Below are 25718 nucleotides of genomic sequence, written 5' to 3'. Positions count from 1 at the left end.
AGCCGGGTTTCCATTTTTAGTTCTGCCCTTTTACTGCTGTGTGTCCTTGAGGAAGTCCTCGCCCTCTCTGTGCTGCAGTAGCCTCACCTGTACAATGGGCCACAGCTGCTCCTCACAGGAGTGTGGGGTGTTTGTGTGTGTGCCCCACTTGCCCTGAGGGCATTCTGCTTCCTAATCAGCACCCCCGCCTCACCACCCTTCCCTCCCCTGGCCTTCCAGGGACTGCACAGGCCCCTCTGGACCCCTTGCATGGACTCTGGACGGGCCACTGCTCTCCTGTCCCCTTTTCAATCCTGGCTGTCACAGTCCCAGCAGGAAAGAGATGGCACGTGCAAACGATTTTCTGGAAGGACTTTGGCAAAGGGACTGTTGACAGGTGTGAGAGCAGGGGCAGACAGCCAGCCAGGGAGATGGCCATGCAAGGTCTCAACGGGGTGGGGCCACATGAACACAGGAGCGTAGGCACCTGAACAAGGGGGTGGGGCCACATTATCACACGAGAGCAGGTACATGAACAAGGGGAACTGTGATCAACACTGGAAGTGGGCACATGCACAAGAGGGCGGGGCCACATGAAGATTGAAGGGATGAGACCAGGGGCCCCCAGAAGCTGAAGAGACAGGAAGGACCCTACCCCCCCTGGAGCCCTGGGAAGGAACACAGCCCCAGATGCCCTGATTTCAGATTCTGGCTCCAGAATGGGGAGAGCACCTGTTCCTGTTTGTTTAGGCCAGTCTGTGGTCATTGGAGCAGCAGCCCAGGAAATAGACCTCTCCTGCCCCTCCTTTTGGGGCTTTGACCGGGTTCTGGGAACAGCTGAGCTGAGCCCTGTGCCCCAGCAGGAGAGACCCCCTAGACATCTCACTGCAGGGCTCACAGGGAGATCCATCCTGTGTCTGTGCCTCCACCCAGTCTCCCGCTCCTCTGGGGGCTCCTTGGCAGTGACAGTGCAGTGGACACACCAGGGCAGGCTGCTTGGTGGGAAGTGCAGGCTACGTGGCTCAGGGACTCCTCCCCAACTTGCTGAGCCTCCAGCTACAGGATGGAGCAGGGCACTCCTCAGCCCTACCCTTACCTCCCGGGCCTTCCTCCTAATGAGTCCAGCCTGGGGCTCGCCTTCCTGGAGCACCTGGGTTGACTGGAGCCAGCAACTGGGTTTTTGTGCCCATATTCCAGATGCCAAAACAGAGGCTCAGAGAGGGGGAGCAGAGGTCCCTACCCCCAGCCAACCTCCCCCTCAACCCAGCCAGCTGGCAGGTGGCTCCCAGCTGCCACCTGGTTGCTATGGTGTTGGAGGAAGAAGAGAAGGAGATTTCTGAGAAGCAATCCAAAAATACACACCAGCTGGCCCTTCCTTCCTCACTCCTCTCTCCAGCTTCAAAGCCTCCTTTTGTGCACATCGCAAGGGCCTCTTCCTGGCCACGCAGCCAGGAGCAAAGGAGGTCAAGGAGGCAGAGGGTCTAGGTAGTGGGTTCTGGAATCCCAACCTCATCCAGCAGATTTCCTGGGCCTGGGCTCCATCTCCCTCCCACAGTTCCCCCACCAGACGGGCTGCTACCTGTCTCCCCGCCTTCACACATGCAGTTCCTTCTACTGGGATGCCCTTCCTCATCCTTCAAATCTTAGCTCGGCTTTAACTCCACTGGAGGACCTTCCCTGAGTCACTTGGGGCTCCCTCTGCATCCCACAACCGTTTTCTGGATGATGCTCTCAGGGCGGTGAGGTCTTAGGGATGCTAGCTTTGCCTTTGTACCCCAGCCCCTGGCACAGGCAGGTGCTCAGTAAACCCAGAAGGAAGGGAAGGAGGGAGGGCAGGAAGGGAGCGAAGAAACATCTCTCATAGGATTGGAGAGGATCTGGACAGTGAGCACCTGGCACAGGGCTGGGCACGGAGTAAAGCCCACTCCCTTCCTGCCGCCTCCACTCGAGCCTGGGCTCCAGCACCTTCTGCCTCATCCGATTTGTAGCCGGCTCAGGGGTCATCTCCATACCCGCAGGCCTGTGTCTCTTGCTCGTTTGGATGCTGGGTAACTGCACCAGGATGCAGACATGCACTTGACTTCATGAGGAGCTATTTTGTTTGGGAATAAGGCCTCCATTTTCTGAAATCCCGACTGTCCAAACTTACAAGGGTCTGAGGACTGACCTCGATTTGAGCAGGGGTTTTCAAATTGAGTACTTACTGCAAACAAAGCCTTACCTGATGATGGAAACTAAGCTGCTCGGGGAGAAATGGCCGAGGAGACAGGACCAGAGTGCCCTCTCCCTGTAGCTCTGGGTCCCAGGGAGATGGGGGTTGGGGTTGGTCCTGGTGGTGGGATGGGGCAGCCAGGAGAGAGGGAGAATCCAGTGGTTGATACTAACTGGTACAGAGGGTTTCAGTATTTTCAGAACAGCTTGTTCATGCTAGTGTGGCGGGGCCAACAAACTCATTTTTCACAGCAATAAGTCAATCTATACAAACAAAAATGAAAATATGTTCTTGGAAAAAAATCTTTGACTTTAACCTTTAATGTTCTCAGTTTCTTTCTTTTTTCTTCTTCTTTTTTTTTTTTAATCTTGAAGGGATATTTTAGAGGAAGTATCTCCTCTTTAGAGGAAATATTTATGTGAATTCAGCAATCCCATCAAGTTCTGTTTCTTTTCCTTTGTGAAATTCAAGTAAAATTAAAGTTAAAATTGTATAAAAAGTAATGCTTGCATGTAATTGCTATAATGTGCATTTTTGAGCCAATTGTGAAACTGGTCTGTGATTGTTGGTTTACTCTGTTGTTAAATTCCCACAGATTGTTGAAATTTATTTTTTTAAACCTATTCATGAGTGTCTATTTTGAATTTCAAAATGTTATGCCACTAAAAAACAACAAAGTAAAAAGTTCTGGAGGGGAGAGCACACAGGCTCTACATGGCACAGGAGAGCAGGGCTGACTAGGGCCACTGGAACATTTCATTTAGAGAACTTGTAGTACACAGCTCCCTAACACCGCCTGGCTGCTTCTGTCGGTGGCATTCTCCTGTGCTGGGCTTAACCATAGAGCCTGACGGAGGCTGTCTGGGAAGGAGAGTCCTGCCAGGCGGGAGTGGGAAGGATGTGCGGAGTGGGACTCGGTAAGGTCTGAATCCCTTACAGCTCTCAGTTTTTATTTCAGGACTCTCATAATACAAACCTTGATTTACTAACTTGTAAACTTCTAGAACTAATGGCGAAGTGCTCCTTTTGAGAAAAGAAAGAGCCACACTGCCATCTGGTGACCATCATAGTTATTCTTTTTTAGTCATTGGTTTTTGATTATTGGGAGAAAACACATTCATTTCTTAACTTGTTGACATTTTCTTCCTCCGGTGCATTTTCTTTGGAGCACCCCCTCCTGAAAAGACCTACTTTGTTTCTGCTTTTTATTTTGATAAAGAACAAATGTTTGCATCTACATCCCTATTCAGTTGTCTGATAATTTCTTGGCAATAATTTTCAAAGAAAGGGTCCAAGATTATAGTTTAATTTAAAGCGTTGGATATTCATTTTCCAATTGTCCTTTCAGGGAATAGAAAAAAAGGATGGACTTCTCACCTCATTTTATAAGGCAGCACAACTTGGATGTCCAAACCTGTCTCTGGTGAACTCATCCATCTCCTGGTTTTACCTACTTCTGTGCTGAGGACTTTCCAGCTCTCTCACCAGCCCAGCTCCTCCATAGAGCTTCACCGCCTCCACAGATGTCAAGCTTTGCCACTAGCTGCTCTTTTTATCTTTACCTGTGTCTCCCTTCAGATGCAGGAGAACATCTTTCTGTTTATTGTAAAAACCTTGTTCACCTCCTGAGGTCACCAATGGACCTTACAACAGAACTTGGGCCATTTCACTGAGGGCACAATGCACATACCTGTCTTTGAGGTAAAAGGCAAGCAGAGCCCAGAGGTTAAGATTTAGCAGAAACTCTAGGCAGCATGGCCAGAGTGCTTTGGGAACAGAATCAAAGGCTGCTCCTGCAAAGTCTTTGGTGCTGAGACTCATCTGGAAAAAAGATCACATTTGGAAGGGCCCAGGGCCAAATGAGCCACATTTGAGAGGTTTTCCAAAGCTGACTTTCAGAGATTCCTTAGATGTCAGCTTCTCTAATCTCATGCCCAGTGTTGTAATGCCCTCTACAGAATCCAGACCACTAACTCTAATCTTGAAAAACTTATTACTCCAACCCAGGCAACCTGATCTGATGTGGGTTATTTTTAAAGATGAGGAAGCACTTTATTTTTAACCATGGTCTGTCTCCCCATGACAGCCATGCACTGATTTTATATATCAGAGGCAGTTCAACATGGTTGTGCACACATGAACAATTTGTTAGTAGTTACCAAAATATTAAAGTGCATACCCCTTGGCCAATAGTCTCACCTCTAGGAATGTATTCTGCAGATATATGAACAGAGGTGTATAAAGGTGTATGAGGATGTTCACTGGTGAACTGTAGTAGTTCTTTTCCTTGTTGGCTCAGGCTCATGAGGGTCACAAATGCTAAATCATGGATCATGCAAGGTAGACTGGTAAGTACCACAAGAAAGCTGCAAGTAATATTAAACGAATCTACCTGTTTTCCTCTCTGGATTATGACCCCCATAGGGCATTAGGTCAAGTCTACTGTGTAATGAATTGATGTCTCCTGTGGGAAGAAAAGCTTCATCTTGCTGCTTACCTACTCTGTGCCAGGTGTTGTGTAACTGGCAGAAAGAAGTAGGTGAAGTTGGCACATTTATAGCTAATGCTCACAATGCAACAGGCCAGTAAACTAAGACAAGTGGAATAGGGAAACTGAAACAGATAGCTAAACAAACTGGCAGAGTAATTTACACAGATAGAGAGGTCACCTCCATAGGAATGACATTTAGGCATCAACTGCATTTCAGCTACAGACCCAGAAGAGCAGCAAAACCATGGGGGTGACACGAGGATCAGCTGCAATGATTGACGAGCCCCTGCCCTGACACTGATCAATCAGTAAAGACCGTGATTCTGTTGAAATCCTCCTCTGAGCCCTCCCCTAAGATTCCCACCTGCAAGATAGAAATAAAGCCTCAAGACAAATGACCCAGCCCGTGCTCTCCCTCTGGGGAGCAGCTCCCTCACTGCTCTATAATGAGAGAGGAATTGGCCCACACATGTTCCCACATCTCTGTCAGGTGTGCCCTCTCCTCTCCAGAGGTTCTCACCCACAGGGGCCCTGTCTTTTCACAATAGACAATTCAGCCATGCAAGAAAGGGATCAAGTGAGCAGGAAATGTGTAGGAATCAAGTGGGAACTAGGTGAACATGGGTCAAATGTTTAGTCATAAAGAGGCCCTCATCCTTTGCAGGCATGCTCTCCGGCACAGGTCCTTCTCTAAAGCTGCTCATGAACAAAGAGGTAAAACCACAGAAAGGAGGGCAGGAAATAATTTAGAGATATCAAATTCTCAAATCATGGCAGGCATGATTTCTCACCACAACAGTTTCTTCTGTAAGTACCCTGGGCTCTCAGGGTGAACAACTGAGGCTGCAGGGCAGAGATCAGAAAAGAACTGAAGAGACATTAGACAGGATCTTCATGTGCAGTCGCCACAATTTATGCAAGTGTATGTAAAACATAATAAGAGTATAATAAAAGATAAAATGTCACTTTAACATACCAATAATCAAGGCCACCAAAGGCCAAAGAGAGTAGATGAGCCAGTCATAGGAATGAGATATCAAAAGCAAGAGTGTCTAAAGTGCTAGTACAAATGTGTCTTTTAGACATTAGCACCCTGTTATAGCAGGAAGAGAGTATTAAAAAGGACTAATATTAAATAATAATGTGCTCTGTATTATACTTTTATTTACTGATAAGAAAAACAAATAATAAGATGGGCAAAGCAGGCTTGCCTGAAGTCACACAATCTTTGAATAGTTGATCCAGGATTTAAACCCAAGACCATCTAGTTCTGTACCAAAGTCTTTCCACCATTCCAAATTCCAGTGAAGGAAATAAAGGGCATGGTTAAGAAGTATCCACTTCAAGGTTCAATATATTTCCAGAGATACAGATCAACCTACTAGTATATGCTTGAGATGGGAAAACACATAAACATCACCTTTATTGCATTTGATTAACTATCTCTTTCCATCGTTGCACAAGAATTTTACATGTATCATTAGGGGTCATGCTATATTCCTTATAATGCAATTTCTAGGAATTGATTTTTTTTTTTTTATTCAAACTTTCTCCATGTCCTCTATAGGCTCTGGTTGTATGGCCAAAACTATGATTAGCTAATATTAGCATTTTCATAATGTCTGGTTATTATTATATTGTATAGTAAGGAATATATAACTTGACATCATTCTGTGTACATAATTTGTTCTATTGGCCATTCAGTTCAAAGCTATTCATGCACCATCTTTGCTGAATTACATACCATCACACTATAGATGTGAATTACCTTGTAAAGTTTTATGTATAATGATGTCTTCCGCAAATTTATCAAATTACTCTGGTTTCTGGTATTTATTAAGACTTGAGCTAATACTGAAGGCTTTTCTGTGTTCACTTCATTATGGTTTTGCAACTGTTATGAATTCTCTGGTGCACAGTGAGTTGTGACTTCTGTATGAAGGCTTTTCCACATGTAACACATTGATAGGGTCTTTCGCCAGTATGAATTCTTTGATATAAAACAAGGTCTGACTTTTGAGAAAAGGCCTTTCCACATTCAGCACACATGTAAGGTTTCTCTCCTATATGAATTCGCTGATGTCCTGGGAGGTGGGACTTCTGAGAAAATGCTTTCCCACATTCAGTACATATATAAGGTTTTTCTCCTGTGTGAACTCTCTTATGTCCAATAAGATGTGACTTTTGACAAAAGGCCTTTCCACATTCATTGCATTTATAGGGTTTCTCTCCAGTATGTGTTCTATGATGTATGATTACCTGTGACTTCCGAGAGAAGGTCTTCCCACATTCAGTACATTCGTAAGGTTTCATCCCAGTAGGAATTAACTGGTGTGTGATGAGTTCTGTCTTCCTGCTGAAAGCTTTTGCACACTGAGCACATTTGTAGGGTTTCTCTCCAGTGTGAATTCTTTTATGTATAATGAGGTGGGACTTCTCACAGAAGGCTTTCCCACATTCAGTACACTCATATGGCTTCTCTCCAATATGAGTTCTATGATGTATAATCAGTTGTGACTTCTGGGAGAAGGACTTACAATTCTTTACATTCTCTACATTCTCTACATTCTCTACATTCATAAGGTTTCTCTCCACTGTGGATTCTCTGATGTATAAAGAGGGGTGATTTCTGGGAGAAGGCTTTCCCACAGTAACTACATTCATGATTTTTCCCCAGTATGAACTCTCTGATGTATAATGAGAGATGATTTTTGAGAGAAGGCTTTTCCACATTCAGAACATTCATAATGTTTCTCCCCTGTATGAGTTCTCTGATGTACAATGAGATGAAACTTCTCACTGAATCCTTTCCCACATGCACCACAATCATATGGTTTCTTTCCAGTATGAATTTTTTGATGTACAATAAGCTGTAACTTTTTAGCAAAGCCCTTTCCACATGTAATACATATACAAGTTTTCTCTTTAGTTTCAACATTCTTATAATGAATAAGGGATTGTTTAGTTAAAATGTTTTTACCATCACATGGTATTACTCCATTTTGAATTGTCTCAAGATTAGAATTGGACACATCATGGCTAGATGATTTTTCACATCCAAATCTCTCATCAGGATTTTTTCTTGAACCAATCTCATTACAACTAGGTAGGTCAATATTAGATTTCAAGTCCTTTTTAAATTCATCATAGTTATGGGGTCTTTGTCTTGAAGTATCTGGTTCTATGAAGTCTCAAAACATTTCCCCCAATGTCTTATATTTATGGCCTGCCTCTACAGTCACTCGATTGTTATTGATAACTGTTACTTGACTGAAAAGTCTGTTTTGATTTTCTGGACACCTCTGAAGCTGGCCATCAATTTGACATACTTTTAAAATGGAGTACAATGGACCATCCTTTATGACTCCTTTCAGTGTCTTATTATGGAAGGAAAAGGACCCAAAAATACATGATTGGGGGTTTTCAAGGTTAATCTTCCTGTCTAAAGAAAAGAAAGATAAATAAAACAATCAAGAACGGTTAACAGAACACAGAGGTATGAAACAAATAACTGATCTAATGTAGATGAACTAGAAAACATGGATGGAGACAGGTCATTTTGTAAGATAGTACAGCATATATTATGATCAGGTGAATGGACATATAAAGATCTCAAAGAGAAATATTCATGGCAAAGCTAGACTTGAAGGAGATAGAAAAGTGTTCGTGTTATTATCACTCTAATCTTGGATTACTATACTAGCATATTCCCATTTACACTGTTTTCTTAATGAAAACACTTTTCACCTTTTTAGTTCATTGATTTTATAAACCATTTGCCAGATATATATATATATATATATATATATATATATATATATATATATATATGAATGATAGTGAGACCAGGATGGAGGGTAAGTGAGCCAGATAAATGAGGGAGCATGACAGTGATGTCAGAGCACATCCCTGCCCACCCTCCAGTGCTGCCATTCACTGACCTCTTTTCCCACCATTCTCATTTACTGGCTGTGTAACCCAGTTCCACTTTCATGGAAAACATTTTATAATATTTATATTTATGCTACTACTAATAGGAAATACTACTATTGTTTTGCCACTACTATCTAAAGAAACAAGTACTCTCTGGTACTCAAAATACTTTATTTCTCATCTGTCTACATTCCTAATTAACAAATAGTATAAAAAACAGAGTAATCTAAGAATATCTTATGGACTCAATATCAGATTCACACCAAGAATCCAAACTTGAATTCCATTATTCCTCATAAATATACTTCCCATATTAGGTATATTTATCTTCTATATGCATCAAATAAAATTAGCAAAGTTCACCCAGAAAAGCCATATTTCCCTAACTCATATAATCACTCCCCCCAACCACCACACTACAGCAGTTTGACTTCATCTTCCTTCTTTGGCATCATCAATACTTGATATCTTTCAAAGCAGCTACTGCTGCATACAGTACATAAATGAACGAGTTGGACTATAAAAAGATAGACAGCAAGAGGAAAGTTTGAGAGTAATGGAGTTTTTTTTATGTCATGATTGAGAGGTAGTAAACTTTATGTCTTTGTCAAAATTTAAAGAATGAGTAACATGTATTTTATATAAATTAGACAAAAAAATTCTAAGGCTGAAATAAAAATTTAACTAGATGGTCTCATTAGATTTGACAAAGCACAAAGCAAAAGCAAAATTGTAAACTGGTAGCTAAATCACTAGAAATTATCCAACCCAAAGAACAGTAACAACAAAAAGATTGTAAAAAATTAAACAGCCCTTGCTTGTTTTTGCATATATGCATACAAGTTATTTGCTTAATCTCTCTCTACCCAACCCCCACCCCGCCTTCCCTCTGGGATTCTTTAGAGAGAGAGGAAAGAGTAGAAGAATGAGAAATATTGAAGTGAGAAAGAAATATCAATCAGCTGCCTCCCACATGCATCCCAATCAGGGATTGAACCCATAACCTGCATATATGCCTTGACCAGGAATTTAACCCGTGATCTTTTTGTGCACAGGACAATCTTCAACCAACTGAGCCACACCGCCCAGGGCACAATGTCTAATATTCACTGTGATAAAAGTAACACAAATCTGTGAATATACTGAAACCACTGAATTGTACACTTTAAATGGGTGAGTTTATGGTATGTGAACTATAACTCCATAAGTCTATTTTAAAAATTGAATTGTTGGGCCTATAACATATAGAGATTTAGCTTACTTTACAGTACAAAGGAAGGGAGTGAGGGAGTGACACAGATAGTAACTTGAAAGCATAGGAAAAATTGAAGGGTGACAGAAATAGTAAATATTTTTTAAAATTATATCTGTGTGTGTATGTATATATGTGTGTGTCCTTTCTTCTTTTAGTTTCTTCAAAAGTTATAAAGTTAGGTAAAAAAGCAATTAGAATATATGTTTTCAGCATATATAGACATATATGATAATAATAGCATGAAGGGGTGCAGAGTGGGGCAAATATTTTATATATCACTGGAATTGAGTTAGCATTAACCTGAAGGAGATCGTGGTAAATGGATGGATAATGTCTAAGCCCTCGAGTAACCACTGAGAAGATAACAAGTAGTTTTCAAATCAACAGATATTCTGCCCTCAAGAATGTAGAGCATAACTTCTTGGTCCTTGAATGTGGGCTGCGTATGGTGACTTCCCCAAAAGATTTTACTCTTCTAATAGACAAACCCTGATAGAAGACCCAGCCCTCCAGCCCTGGAGCCTTCCTTCTCCTTGGTCGCTATTCCCACCCTTTCCCACCCTGCGTGGAGCAGGTCCAAGGAACAGAAAAATGACTGTTGGGGCCACCTCTCAGCAAGGCCCTCTCTCGGTCTGACGTAAACATCAGTTAATATATGTGCACGCATTGTACTGGAGCATGAGATATTTTTAAAACATGTGACTCAGAGAACTCCCTGACTCCGATTGGCCTGTCACAACAGGCAACCAAGGGGTTCCTGTTCTACTAACAGGCTCCCCACATTAAATGGGCTAAGTGTTTGGAATAGCAATAACACAGGCTCATTGTTAAAAACCCGGACATACAGCTATAAAGGAGAAAGGGAAAAGCAATGGAATTCCACCTCCCAACATAAACACGATTAACATGAGATGTTTACAGAAATGGAGCAAAGCTTGTATGTTTATAGCTAGAGTTTTACTTAGCAGCACACAATATATTAAGATGGCTCCATAGTATTCCCTCGTGTAGGTATATCCTCATATATCTAGCCAAGCTCCTATTTGGAGGCCTGGTTTCTTTTCATTTTTTCAGAAAAAACAAAAACAAAAACAAACAAAAAAACAAAAAAACACGCAACAATGCTGAGATAAACCTCTGGTTCCAAGATTATTGATATCGATTGGTTTTAATATGTGATTTGAATTTCATCCACAAGGGGGAAGCAGGATACTGTGAGAAAACAAAGATTTAAAACAAAACAAAACAAAACAAAACAAAACACTAGAAACTTCTTTATCATACATAAGCTCACCCCAGGCAGGCTTCAGGGTTTTCCCTTTGGACAGATAAGGAAACACAGTGGGCAGAGTAAGCGAGGTGTGTGGATTTTCACCCACAGTGAGTGCCCTGGGGGAGTGGAAAGCTGGCCTCTGGTTCCTAGAGTTGGCTCTCCGCTTGGCGCTGCGCTTCCAGAGTTGGCAGCAGTCAGACCTTCTCCCCACGCCCCATTCAGTTCTAGGAACTGTGCCGGACACCATTCCAAAACAAGGAGCAAGAGGCTCCTTGCTCCTCAGGGGGCGTTCATTATCAAGGGCGAGGGCAGACTTATTCATAAACAGTCGGATAACTAAATGCCCCCAGAATACAGAGAGCCCAGGAGAGCTGCTCTGACAGTGAGCTGGGCACAGCTTTATCAAAGAGGCATGACAACAGCACGAAGTGAGGTGTATTTAGCATTTTCTCTGTAAGAGGCAGAGTCTCGTTCAAAGCTCCCATGGGCTCAGAAGGCAGTATATCCTTTTTACAGAGAAGAGGCCTACAAGTCACACCCTCCATGTCTGTTTGGCAGGATCTAGAAGGGATGGTAGACCTTCACTGGGCAGAGCTCGGAGAAAGGCTCGTAGAGAGGGAAATGCAGAAACAGAATCTGGGGGACAAGAAAGGCCGGCACGCTTGGGAGTACACGGGGGCCAGTGTGCTTGGGGCAATAAAGAGGAAGAATCTGAAGAGATTAAAACTAGAGGAAGAAAACAGAGCCAGATTGGAGAGGTCTGCGAATAGCAAGCCAAGGAGATTCTGCTGTAGTTTACATGCCGGCGGGGAAAGGCCACAGAGAATGACATCACCTGTACTCTATGAAGATTACTTCGGTGCACTGCATAAGGGAACAAGGAGGCTAGTTAGGGGGTTGTTAACATATTCCTGGCTAAGGCCCAGAGCAGCAGCAGCCAGGCCTGGAGCAGCAGCAGCCAGGCCCAGAGTAGCATCCAGATCCAGACCAACCAGGCCCGGAGCAGCAGCAGCCAGGCTCAGAGCAGCCAGGCTCAGAGCAGCCAGGCCTGGAGCAGCCAGGCCTGGAGCAGCCAGGCCCAGAGCATCCAGGCCCAGAACAGCCAGGCCCAGAGTGTTGTGGGGTCGAACCCTGGGTTCAAAATGAAAGGAAAGAAGGAGCAATGCAGCCAATTCGGGTACCAGAGTGTAAGGTCTGTCATCACAATGGACTCAGAGAAGCTCCTGTGTCCCTTCACCCAAAAGGACTGAGAGTTGCCCAGACGACAGCAAAGTGGAAGAAAAAACTGAAGGCTACACAAGGGACTGAGGTGCCAACATGGAGTTATCTGAAGAAATTAAAGACTGAAGTGGAAGCTACTTCTTTAATCATGTTCCTGCTCATGCTAGCATCTGTTAGCTTCCAGTCTTTTGCAAAGTCTTGTGCAGCAAATCCAAGGACTCTGAGTAAATCCATACCAGCAACAAAAGAGACTCATTTAGTAGCTAAAAATAATAATATGTCCATAATTCTGATTTCTCATTTTGTTGTTTTGCATTGGCATTGTTGTTATTATTTAATAGCCAGAGTTTTGCTCTTGACATTCAAGTTTTGAAAATAACATGTATGTGGTTTAGTTTTTGCAAAAAAAAAAACCAACCCAAAAAACAAAAACAAACAAACAAACAAACAAAAAACACACACACATATTCCTGGCTAAAGATAAGACGGAATGAGAACAAACAAAAAAATTACTAATATAAAATCCACAAGATCTGACATCTTATTATATATCCGGGGGAGAGAGAACTGTGTCTCAGGTCTCCATGTTTGCGTAACTGGGGAGAAGGTGGGGGTGTACCCCAAGAAAGGGGCTGCGGGGAAAGAAGTGGTAAGGCCACTTTTGTTATATGAGGTTGGGGAGCCTGAGCCACCTCTGGGTGGGTTGTTCAGTGGGGAGTGAGAAGCAGGAAGCTGGTGGTTTAGATGTGCTACCTGAGAATCAGAAGTAATGACCCCGGAGCCAGCCAGGGACAGTCTCACGTTGAGATTCGGCGGCGGGTGTTCATGCCTTGGGGACTGTTGAGAAGAGACAGCTCCAAGACCTGTCTGCTGTCTGACCTGTGACCTGGACCTGGGGCAGCATGGAGACTCCTCACTGCAAACTCACCGCCCGTGGAGACTGATAGTGATCGGCACAGACCATTCTGACATAAACCAGCGCCCCTCCTCTGCCTCCTGGGGCACGCTGGTTCCTGGAACAGGTCATTGTCCTGACCTGGTCAAGCGTGTATGGCAATTTCCCATCCCGGGTAGCATTCACGTGTTATCCCTCCTTTATTTTCATTTCCCCCCCTTTTTAAAAATAATTATTTATTGTTGAAAGTATTACCTATGCTCCCCTTTCTCCCCCATTCATCTCCTCTAACCCTCCCCTACTCCCTCTTTTATTTTCTATGTAATTCTTTGGCATCTGCAAGCGTGCAGGGATCCAAGACATGTCTCTTTGGTAAGTTCCCCTCTCTCGGTTACCAGACTGAACTGGGCGGCCTCTTCCTCCAGTCTTTCCCTACCCTCTGCTTACAGAGGCAGATTTTCAGACCCAGGAACTTTTTCTGAGTTTGTAAGCATGTGAAACAATCTGTAAGTCCACTGCCAGCTCTCTGTCCCCCGGGAATGAAATCGCACTGTTTGCGGCCGCCAGAGGCCGGGTGGCCAGGGGAGTGAGCCAATGGACCATAAACACCCACACGGTGCCATGGTTAAAAATTAAATAGATTAAAGATACTAACCTGGGCAGATCTCTAAAACATACAGTAGTGAGAAAAACAAGTTGCAGCACAATAAGAATGTGTAACAGTACTTAGGGAAAAAGAAGAAGGAAGTCCAAAAATGCTGCCACCTATGCATTTTTAAATGCTGACTGTGCACGTTTGTGTGCATATAGAGAACATTCTGGAAGAATAAGCATATTCTTATTCTTATTCAATAAGCCAATTGTGCTCAAGGGGCGTTGTGACAAAAGTGCAGAGCAGAGGGGGTGAGATGGGATTTTAGCCTCACTTGCCAAATTTTAATTTTACAAGGAGAATGTAATCACAAATCACTCGTGTGGGGGAAAAATCTCTCGAACTGTAAAAAAATTATATAGAGTCAAGGGGAAGAAGAGAGATTGGAAGAGAAAGGCACAGGTTCCGAGACTCTGGGTTGGACACTTAAGGGGAGCACTGGAAGAAGCTTCTGGAAGGGCGAGGTGGCGGGGGCAGCGGCTGGACGGGCCCTGTGCGTTTAGTTTTTAACACCTTTCAATTACAGCAGAGATTCCTGTGTCTTTGAAAGGTCACCAGGCCCCACCACTGGCCTTGGAATGAGACTGTGCTACGTGGTAAATGTTCATCCAGTTCCTGTGTTTGCACCTGCCCCTCTTTCCCAGAACTGTAAATGTCCTAGGACTTTGCAGCCAATTCCTGTGTTTGCACCTGCCCCCCTTTCCCAGAATGCCACAGTGGTTGCTCTTGGTGCTCTCGTTCTGATCCTTCAGGCTGCCTACGAAATCCACTCCCTCCCCATCCAGCCCCAGCACAGAACCTGCCCCATCTGCTCATCTCCCATTCAGGAATATTCCCTATCCAGGTCCCGTGTGAGAGGATTGCTGGGGGAGGCCTCTGATGGACTCTCTCAGGGACACTGGAATAGATGTAGCTAAGACTGAGCACGGGGAGGTGCCAGGCATGGTGCCCAACTTCATAGAAAATATCTCTAACCTTCCAACAACCCTGTAGGCCAATACTGTTACAACCCTCACTTCACAGCTGAGCCTTGGTGTGGTGGTAAGACGGGGTAGTTGAGTGAGTGTGTGTCTGCGTCTCACTACTTGAGTTTGTCTTAAGGTACTGAATGAAGGTGGGGTGTGGGGACTGGGGAGGGGTGTAAGGGCTAGGGAGGGGTGTGGGGACTGGGGAGAAGGAGGGACTAGACTAGGGAACAACTTCTCAGGTGCCCTTATAGCCATGATTTCATCTGATTTCTCCACAGCGCTCTAATGGTGGGGATCATTAGGGAAAATAATGAGATGAGTCAAGCTGTGATTCCCTTAAAGTGGCAGCCACTGGGTCAAAGGTTAACCTACTGTAGGGCCTTGAGCAAGTCGGCGAGGGGCGGACACAGGATGTGCACTCTCGGTGGCCTCCTGTGGCCCCGCTCTTTGAGGGCCACCGGGTTCCTGGCAGCCGCTCCTCCCAGTCTGGAAACGCTTGGCCAGGCACCTCCTGCTCCCCATGCCCGCCCACCCAGCTGAGAAAGCGGAGGAGCAGAGGAGCCAGTCTTCCGGGGTTAATGAACAGGCTGTTTATATCCAGGCACAGTCACGGGTTGGGAACAGACAGGTCACGCTGCTTCTGAATGTTTAAACATTTGCCCAGGGAGCCTTCTGGGATGCAAGGACAACTCCGTCCCATCACCCTTGTGGGGAGAGCACCCAGGCCCTCAGACTTCACCTCCTTCTCCCTTCCTCCCACTGTGGCTCTCCTCCTCTGTCCTGCCTCCTGTCACTCTCTCCTTTTTTCTACAATGGAAAGGGGATCCATTTTCACCGTAGACATGCCCGTAATTCATCCCTGTATCTCAGTTCCTTCCTTGTAAAAAAAAATAAATAAATAAAAAATAGCGGTAACTGCCAGCCATGATCCAAGAGGTTATGGTTCGATTCCTGGTCAGGGAACATGCCCAGAGGGGCATGCAGGAGGCAGCCAATCAATGATTCTCTGTCACCATTGATGTTTCTATCCCTCTCCCTTTCTCTCTCAAATCAATAAAAGTATATTTTTAAAAAACAAAGACAGGGTAATAATGGGGCCCTCCTCACAGGGTGTATGGGAAGGTGCCCAGCATGGTGCCTGGCACACTCTATAGGTACTTAAAACACGTTTGTTTTTCCCTTTCCCTCCCTTCAGTCCTCCTTTCCTCCCTAACTCTGGCCCCTGCCCTTTTCTCTGTCTAGTTGCCTGCTCCAGTCCTGCTTCCCACCTCCATCCCTAGCACTTCCAGGGCCCCCTCTGACTGTGCTTATGGGGCCTGGCTTAGCTCTACAGAGGGCTGACCACTGTGGGACCAGCCAAGCCTGGGCACTGACCCACAAGGACACACCCTGGGCCTCTTTGCTTTTAATAAACAGTCAGTAGGACATGGGGGTAGAAGGAGAATGTAGACTGGCAGAGACCAGGGAATTTTAAGCTTTGGCTTATAATTGTCTTCTATATATGACTCTTCCAGTGGCTTAATGGTCAGAGATCATTGCATAAATCGCTGAGTGATTTTGGGCCAATCCCCTTCACTCTCTGGGCTTCAGTGCAGTGTGGGATAGAAGTGAAGGGTGTAGGCCATGGAGCCAGGTTGTCTGAAATGGAACCCCATCCCACCACTTACTAGCTTGGGTTATTAACCGCCCCTGTGCCCCAGTTTCCCCAATTTTAAAAATGGAATTTATATTACTTTATAGAGTTGTTGTGGGATTACATAGTCTGTTTAAAGCACTTAGACCAGAGCCTAGCCCTAGGAGGCATCCCTCGGTCACTCTTAGCTGTTCTATGTGAATGTCAGGTTGAACGGAGGGTGTGTGCCCACGGGGAGAGCAGGCATTCTCAAGTCCTTTAACCTCACATTCCTCCTCTCTGTTGGCCTCCGGAGAAGAAGAGCTCAGCATCGTGTACACAAAGTCCTTGCCTGTCCCAGGGAGACGCCAGGAAACTGGTTAAAGGCTTTCCAAACCAGGAGGAGCACTGGGAGGCTATGCGATCCATGGAGCAGAAAGGGCAGGGAGGTCCAAAGCAACTGCAGGGATGACACGGTGATGAGCTGTAGAACTGCAGGTGGGGTGTGCAGTGCACAGAGGGGTGTGAGGGGCAGCGGATGGTAGCATGCTGAGGGTTGTAGGATGCACTCACTCCACAGCTAAGATACTTGGAGCATCACTGATATCGTCAGTGATAACCATGCGAGGAGGAAGGAATACATCCCAAGCACTGCCCCAAACTTATTTACATGCATTACCTCAATCTGCCTTCCCACAGGTGCGGAAACCCATCTGTCGTGTTCACTGCCATATGCTCAGTGCCCAGCCTAGGACCTGACCGTGGTCAGTGCCCAATAAACATATGAAGATACGGACGGAGAGAACGAAACATGGGCCAGAAAATCTGCATGTCAGTGTTTAGCTTCATGGCTCACTGTGACCCTTGGGCAAGTCACTCTCTGACTCCATAAGCCTCAGTCTCTGTAACACAGATGCCACGGTGGTTCCTAATCCAGGGGCTTTAACATCAGAGAGTTCAGGGTGGGTGACAGTGGCTTCAACGCTGAGGGTCAAGCTGACAGTGGTATTCCTGTAGAGCACAGCAGACGGCTGGGTGTAGCAATGCACTCAGGGAGCCTTGCCAAACCAGGGCAGGGCAAGGCCAGAGTGTGGCTCTAGGAATGGCAATTAAACTCCAGAAAGACCACAAAACCGCTCGGAGAAATAGCATGCAGGGGGTACAAAAAAGCAGGCCTGGGAAAGAGACTCTTTCTCCCCAATGGGGCCTTCAGCCTTGCCCGTTCAGGGGATCGGTTAGCACTATCTGGGGGCACAGATAGACGTAAATCTGAAGGGCTTATGGGTCATCTAGCCCACACACCTCCCCCACCTCCTCCAGGTAAGAAGACAATAGCCTTGTGAGGGGGTTTCAGGGCTGAGTGACAAGGACCAGGTAGTCCAGTCTCAGCTCAGTACTATTCCCACTGTATCGGGTCAAGAGGGAGGGAGGGCAAAGGTGGGTTTTCAGAGGAACAGGTTAGGGCAGGGAAAGAACGCTTCCACAAAGAGCTTAAAGAGGAGGAACCGGGGGGAGGGAAAGGTTGGAAATAATCATGCACCGGTGTGGATTACGTTTCCTGTGGGATCGCTTGTTACACGAGTGGTTTTAAGGTGGAACGTTACTGAGGGGGCATCAGAAAGGCCCTTTGCCTTGCCCAGCTCGGCCATGGATGAGCCCTGTGACCTTGGGCAAATCCCCTCTCAAATTTGAAAATTATCCTTTGAAGTGTGAGGGGTATAGTGCCTACCCTACAGAGCCCACCCTCAGGGACCCATTGGGTAATAAAACACAACAAAGCCAGAACTAGATTCCAAATGTCCTGTGACCCTAGATGGGAAAAGACAGAGCCACAGGCAGGGCGGGCAGGCAGCTTTGGGAACGTCTGTCAGCGGAGTCCCGGGACCACATTTTGAGCAGCAAGGAACTAGGTCATCTCTAAGGAGCCCTCTGGCCTGCTCGTCTCCACGAGGTTGAGAGATCAAAGCCTGAGAAGTATGCTGATCCTACCCTAAAAGAACATTGGAGTTCAGTACAAGGGCCAGGCTATTTATTTCCCATGGACCACAGACCCCTTAAAGTTCCTTAAGAAAAAGGAACTTTATGTCCAGAGCTCAGGCATGCTTTCAGCGTAGGGTCAGCTTATCTGGATCCTCCTCACTGGCTCATTTCTTAGCTTAACCTGCACCTCACTGCCTGAAGAAAAGAGACAAAACTTTCCCAGTCACAGCCCTCCCCTATGGAGGGTGGGAGCAGAGGCTTGTCCCTAAATAAAGGCAAAGGACATCCAGGAATAAGATACAGCCTCAAATCTATGTGCCCCACTTCTTTTTCTCATTCATTCATTCATTCATTCATTCATTCTTAAACACACACACACACACACACACACACACACACACACACACAACTATGTATTGAGTACTTTATGTGCCTGGTACTCTGCTAGGGACTGGAGTTACAACAGAGAATAAAATATGCATGGTCTTAGACTCATGTTGCTTACATTCCCATTGGGAGGAGAATGGGATAGACCATAAATAGGTAGATAAATGGATGCGATTATTTAAAGTTGTGAAAAGTAATAAAAAAATAACAAAACAAACAATGACAAAACAAAGTGATGGGGTTTTCTTCTGTCCACTGCCCTCAAGATAAAGTCCAAAGTCATCAAAGACCATTGCCATCTGCCCTGGTTAGTGCTTCAACCTTCTCACTGTCACTTTCAGCCTTTGATCATGTGGTTCCTTCTACCCCCTCTTTCCCTTTTCCCTGCCACTTTCATGTCTCAGCCAGCTGACTCCTTGTAATCCTTCCCAGTTTCCTGGATACTTCCACCTGGAGGCCAGCCCTGCTAACACTGGTCTGGGTCAGTTGTCTGTCTGTGCTGTCCTTTCCCCACAAGAGCATCCATCACCCCGTGCAGCCAGTTGACTGTCATCAACTCACCAGGCTGTGAGCCTCTTGAGGTCAGGAATCGTGTCTTGTTTGCTCTGAATGATCGAATCCTCAGCAGTTGGCACGGTGCCTTAGTAAACACCTGTTGAACTAATTAACACTGAGTGAGCTTAGGAACTCAGTAATATGAGGAAAAGTATTGATAAGATATGGTTTTGGAGACAAAGAATGAATTGGAAGGAAAAAAATCCCCACAATTCCTCAGTCCTTGTTGGAGTTCAGAGTCCAGCATCTTCCGGCCCCCACCCTCTACCAGAGCCTCCTTACCACCTTATTGAGTAGGGCAGGGCAGAAATTATTGATCCCATATAATAGCTGGGGAAGGTCACCCCTCAGGTGGGAGATATCATCAGGCATAACTTCATCTTACAGGGCATGTGGATGGGGTGGTAATATGTAGACTCTGAAATAAGTGTCTTCACTCACTTAAAATCAAAATAACTATTCGAGCGTGATAATAACTACAAAGGATTTACCCATAGGATTTATCCACTCTCACCCTGTAACCCAGCCCGGACTGGGCAGACACTCTAGGGCACCACTCCATTTGTCCTCAGGAACTCCTCCCCTGGGGCCAGTTCATGAGAAACTATAATTATAGACTGATGGGCCTGGACAAAACCTCAGAATTCTAATTTCCTCATTTCAGAATTGGAGGGAGTCCAAGGCTCAGAGAGAAGGGACACGAGGCTGAGGCACATACTGAGACAGGATCAGGACTCCAGATTTTCAGTCCAAAACTTTTTCACGTGTACCTCCCTTGACATGAACCTTCTGAGTTGAGGAAGGGGTAAGAATGATGTGGACCTGACTTGGTCATTAGTTAGCTGTGGCCCTGTTGGGAGAAGAGAGGCAGGAAGGATGATAAGCTACTAATTTTAGAGTTATTGGTTCCCTCTAGACTTCATTGTTGCTGTTTTAGGTTTTTAAAAAATATATACTTTTATTTACTTGAGAGAGAGAAGATGGGAGAGGGAAAGAGAGAAACATCGATGTGAGAAAGGAACATCGGCCACCTGCCTCCTGCATGACTCCTACTGGGGGCCAAGCCTACAACCCAGGCATATGTCCTATCTGTGCACAGGACAATGTTCAATTATAACTGAGCCACACTGGACAGGGCTAGCCCTCGCTTGTTTTGTGCATTGTTAGTTAACCCACAGAAGTAGGATATGGATTGTTCACTGTTTGGTGACTGTTTATGAAGGTTGTTACTACTCCAGCACTGTTATCGCCCAGCTAACAATAACCTAGAGAGGGTGGAGTGTGAGTGGAGTGAGGCTAGCAGAGGCATAGGTAGGGCTCTCTACTAAGAAATGGGGGGAAGGGTACATGTTTTGGGTTTTAGCAACATCTAAGGACATCAAGAGAAAGGAAGCAACATTTTGACTGCAAGCTTGGAACTGTATCCAGCCTCTGTCTGACTTGTAGACACCTATTTCCTGTGGGACCTTCGACAAATCACTCGACTTCTGTGAACCTCAGCTGCTCAGATGAATGAGTTAGTTTCTAGGGACTTTTCCCCTTTTTATAACTCTCTTTCCAACAATGCAGACTTTGGAGGGAATGGGAGTTATTGAGTCCATTTCAGCATGTGCCAAGGCCTACATTTGCCAGGCCAAGTCCTGTTGAAACTAAACCAGGAGACCGAGGAAAAGAGTTATCAAAGCAGGCCCGAGACTGCTATCCTTAGAAAGATCTGCTTGCACGGCTCATCCTTGGGGGGCATTCAGAAACTCTGATTTCAGGAGATTTCTATTGTCCCCAGAACTGATCATTGTGATGCAACTGTTTGAACAAGGAACGTGGTTTGTGCTGAACACCTGATTTCCTCCTGGGAGTCTGGAATTACACGCGCGGCAGGGGAGGCCTATGTGGCTGATCCCCAGTAGAAGCCCTGGGTATTGAGTCTCCAATGAGCTTTTCTGGGACAACACTTATTGTCACGGTTTGTTGTAAGAGGAATTAAGCTCGTCTTGTGTAACTCAGCTGGGAGAGGAATCTTAGAAGCTTGTGCCTAGTTCCCTCCAGACTTTGTCCCCTGCGCCTTTTCCCTTTGCTGATTTTGCTTTGTATCCTTTCTCTGTGATCGCATGCTGAGTTCTGTGAGTCCTCCTAGGGTCACTGAACTTGAAGGTGGGCTTGGGGGACTGCAGAACAGGAGATAAACCTGGACTTCACAGAGGCATAATCCCACACCAATCTTTTATGAATAGGGTGTCCCAGAAAGTGTACACATACCTTAACAGCTCATAGGTCAATTTTGAAAACAAAATGTATTTTAATAAACACTGTCTTTATAGTTATTACAAGTGGGTACCTACTTTTTTAAGACACCCTATATAGCTTAAACCAGCACTGTCCAGTGGAAATGTAAGATCAGTTGCATATTTAATTTAAAATTTTCTAGTAGTCACATTTTAAAATTTGAAGGAAACAAGTAAATTAATTTTAAGAAAAAATATTTCCCTTAGCCCAATATATAAAATGTTAACATTTTAACATGTAATGATATAAAGATTTACTGAGATATGTTTACATTTCTTTTTTTCATACTAAGTCTTCAAAATCCAGGGTGTATTTTTCAGTGATTGCACATCTCAATGTAGACATTCCAGGTGCCCATTAGCCACACCCCTCTAGTGGCTGCTGTGCTGATGGCACAGGCCTAGAGATTAATGACAAGGGCTGTGGAGACAGGACATCCGGGTCAGGATCCTGGTTTGTTCTGCCACCTACCAGCTGCATGACCTTAAGCAAATGTATTCAGCTTCTCTATGTATTTCTTTCCTCGTCTGTAAAAGTGGGATAATAATGTTAACTACTTCATGAGGTTGCACAGACTTTTCAAGAAGTGAACAAATCTAAGGCAGCACCTGGTTCCTGATGTTGGGTGAATGCTGGCCATTACTCTTACTACACAAAAGCTTGGCTCTTGGGATCAACTTGTCCGGCTCCTCATTCCATAGATGAGGAAACGGACTCAGAGCTCGGAAGGCTCTGGTTTCAAAAGCAAAGGCTCTAGCCACCTCTCCTCCTGACAGAAGCCTTCTCTCCTGGCTGGCTCTGAGACAGGATCTGCCACTGATTCAGAAAACCCGCACCTGGCCCTACCTGGGTTCTGAAATCCTGTTTGGACGGTCAAACAGGGCTACAATTTGAAGTTGGCACCAAAGAGACGGGGGCTGGGCCTCCTGGCTGCTGACTACATCCGGACCCATTAGTGGGGCTGGCTGACCCCATCACTGAGCTCAGTGCTTACTCAGCAATGGCAGGGCTGGCTTCCACTGTTGGTTTTTGCAGCCTTTTATTTATTAACTCATGTTCTATCTTCCTTGAAGACACAGAGCCTCAGCACTGCTTTTTTTAATCCTCACCCAAGGATATGTGTAAAGAGAGAGGGAGGGAGAGAGAAGAAGAAGAGAGAGAGATCCATATGTGAGAGAGAAATATCAATTAGTTGCCTTCTGTATGCACCCTGACAGGGGATTGAACCCACAACTTTTTTTTTTTTTTATTATTTTTTTTTATTTTAAAAATATATTTTATTGATTTTTGTACAGAGAGGAAGGGAGAGAGATAGAGAGTTAGAAACATCGATGAGAGAGAATCATCGATCAGCTGCCTCCTGCACACCCCCTACTGGGGATATGCCCGCAACCAAGGTACATGCCCTTGACCGGAATCGAACCCGGGACCCTTCAGTCCCCAAGCCGACGCTCTATCCATTGAGCCAAACCGGTCCCGGCTGAACCCACAACTTTTTGGTGCAGAGGATGACACTGCAATCGACTTAACCACTGGGGCTAGTCTATCAGCACTGTTCTTTAAACCTCATTCTAAGTCACCCATTCACCAGCAAGCAAAGATTCTGGGTAGGCAGTGAGCTCTCTGTATATGTCTAAAAAAAAAGAGGGTGAAGAGGTACTATGTGCCCACATGTCGATGTAGCAGAGCACTTCCTCAGGTCGAAAGCAAAACTGCCTTATGATTTACCTACAGCATCTGTTTCCACCCTTCCTTTCCTGATCTTCAATGCAAATCATCTATCCTCCTTTAACAAGCTCCATCAGCACAACTCCCATGGCTCGAGTCTTGTTAGCAGCTGGAATCAGACCAGTTTTAAGGGCTCAAACTTGTTAGCATGCGCTGAGCTAAAGCTCTGCTTATTCTTTATGCCAAATAGTGTTTTATGTACTTAATAGATTTTTTTTTATTGAGCATCTACTGTGTATTAACCTCTGTGCAAAGTGCTGGGAATTAAGGTTTTGTGGACCTTATGATTCAGTGTAGAAGAAAGACAAAGAAGAAATTATGTAGAAAGTGCCCAATGTTCTAGAAACTGTAAGGGGTACTGGACAAAACTATTTTCTTAAGAAATAACGTCGAAGTTGAGACCTGAAAAACAGTAGGAGAGAAGCAGTTAAAGAGAGACCACGGAGTGCTCTGGGCAGCGGAACAGCATAGACAGAACATGGGGTGAGAGAGAACGGCGTGTGGGGAGAATTGACTGAAGTCCAGCCCAGCTGGACTAGAGAGAACAAGAGGACGGTAGCAAAGACGAGGAGGAGGCTGGACTTTGAGGATACTGAAGCGCTAAGGAATTTGGACTTTAGCCTGAGGGAAAGAGCAAACAGCCTGGAGAATAACATCTTTCAAAACATGGGGTTTCCGGGAACAAGTCACCAAAATGCGCTTCAAAAGCTGGTGCTTAAGACTGGAAAGTACTGTTTCCCTTTTCACCTTCATGCTCTTTGTACTAAGGCTCAGACCTGCATTGAAAGTATTGTATAGCCTGAAGGCCTCCTCAATGCCTGGCCATGCTCCCCGACCTCTCACCCCACTGCCCATGAAATCAGGACACCTGAGTCCGGTGCAGCACAGGCCTTCCTCAAGCCCTTGGAACTGCAGGGCCTCTGTGGCCTTCTCGTTTTCCCAAAAGAAAAGGAACAGCAGAGCTGGGACTAGGGTGAGGCAAGTCAGGCACAGAGGGTGCAGCATCTAGAGAGGTGCTCACTCTCAGGTGCCAGCTCTACAGTTCCATGACCCTATGTGCTCACCCTGCCTCATCCCAGGTGCTCCACCTGCCCCATCCCAGGTGCTCAACCTGCCCCATGCTAGGTGCCACTAGCCACATCCTAGGTGCCATTAGCCCACCTAGGTGCCACTGGCATCATCCTACTCCTCGCTCTATTGGCTCACACTTTGAGGCAGGGATTATAACTTCAAGAAAACTCTTTGACATCTCTCATGGTGTTAACATGATGCTAGGCACACGTTTTGAGGATCACCAGATGCCTTCTGATGCAAATGAACAATGAATTTCTGACAAACTGATATGTGTACCGGTGTTTGCATCTTTGGATGTATACTAATATGACCGACCAAAGACAGCAGAACAAAGTGAAGAGAGCTTGAGATTGGAGCCTAGGACCCTGGATTCTGGTCTCCTCTCTGCCGCCTATGTGCTATGGGAACTTGGGTAAATGGTTTCGCATCTCCAGGCGTCAATGAAATGAGGTGGTTTAGTAAATCACATTTATTGAGCACATACTCTATTCCAGCCACTGTTTTTGGTGCTTTAACGCATTTCAAGACTTCCTGCCAAAACTGGTTTGTCTCAGTGGATAGAGCGTCAGCCTGCAGACTGAAAGGCCCCAGGTTCAATTCCAGTCAAGGGCATGTACCTTGGTTGTAGGCTCATCTCCAGTAGGGGTTATGTAAGAAGCAGCTGATCAATGATTTTCTCTCATTGATGTTTCTAACTCTCTATTCCTCTCTCTTCCTCTCTGTAAAAAAAAAAAAAAAAAAAAAAAAGAAGAAGAAGAAGACTTTCTGGCATTCAAGATTCCCTTCATTTCAACAGGCGGTGGCTGGAGATAAGGACAGCTTCACAGAGAATGAGAGACTTGAGACAGACCTTCCAAGTCCCCACGGGAACATAATACCTTAAACCAGAGTAAAAACATGGCACCACAAGGTACTTCTCCATCAGAAGACGGAGAATCACCTGCCTCAGAATCACCTTTGGAACCTGTCGGGTGTAGATTCTCAGCTTCTGCCCCTGCGATTCTAATGCAGTGAAGTGGGGCCTGGGGATCTGTATTATAAGCTTCTCAGGTAGGCAGACAGGTTTGCAAAGCACTGATCTCAACGCACTCCCCTATCTGTGGACAGAATCATACCTACACAGCCCAGACCTAGAGGGGCCTGACCTGAGTATCAGTATCTCCAAGCAGAGGAATGAATTCATTGATTGAGTAATGCAGCAAATATTAAGCACCTGTTGG

At 45.4% G+C, this 25718-nt stretch overlaps 1 protein-coding gene across 1 annotated transcript; it reads right to left on the bottom strand.

Annotated features, from left to right (window-relative positions):
• Positions 1–5433: 5433 nt before the first annotated feature.
• On the bottom strand, positions 5434–8469 carry LOC123651748 (zinc finger protein 300-like). The gene has a single exon (XM_045576331.1). It carries the CDS (start codon positions 7413–7415, stop codon positions 6555–6557), a length of 861 nt encoding a protein of 286 aa, XP_045432287.1. The 5' UTR covers positions 7416–8469; the 3' UTR covers positions 5434–6554.
• Positions 8470–25718: the final 17249 nt, after the last annotated feature.

The sequence above is a fragment of the Pipistrellus kuhlii genome, unplaced genomic scaffold, assembly GCF_014108245.1.
Source record: "Pipistrellus kuhlii isolate mPipKuh1 unplaced genomic scaffold, mPipKuh1.p scaffold_m20_p_8, whole genome shotgun sequence".
NCBI lineage: Eukaryota > Metazoa > Chordata > Mammalia > Chiroptera > Vespertilionidae > Pipistrellus > Pipistrellus kuhlii.
Note: the sequence above shows the minus strand (reverse complement) of the source record. Positions and strands in the feature narration are given on the sequence as shown.

Coding starts and splice junctions, on each gene's coding strand:
- LOC123651748 (XM_045576331.1), bottom strand. CDS start 7,415: ATGTGGAAAAGCCTTCTCTCAAAAATCATCTCTCATTATACATCAGAG.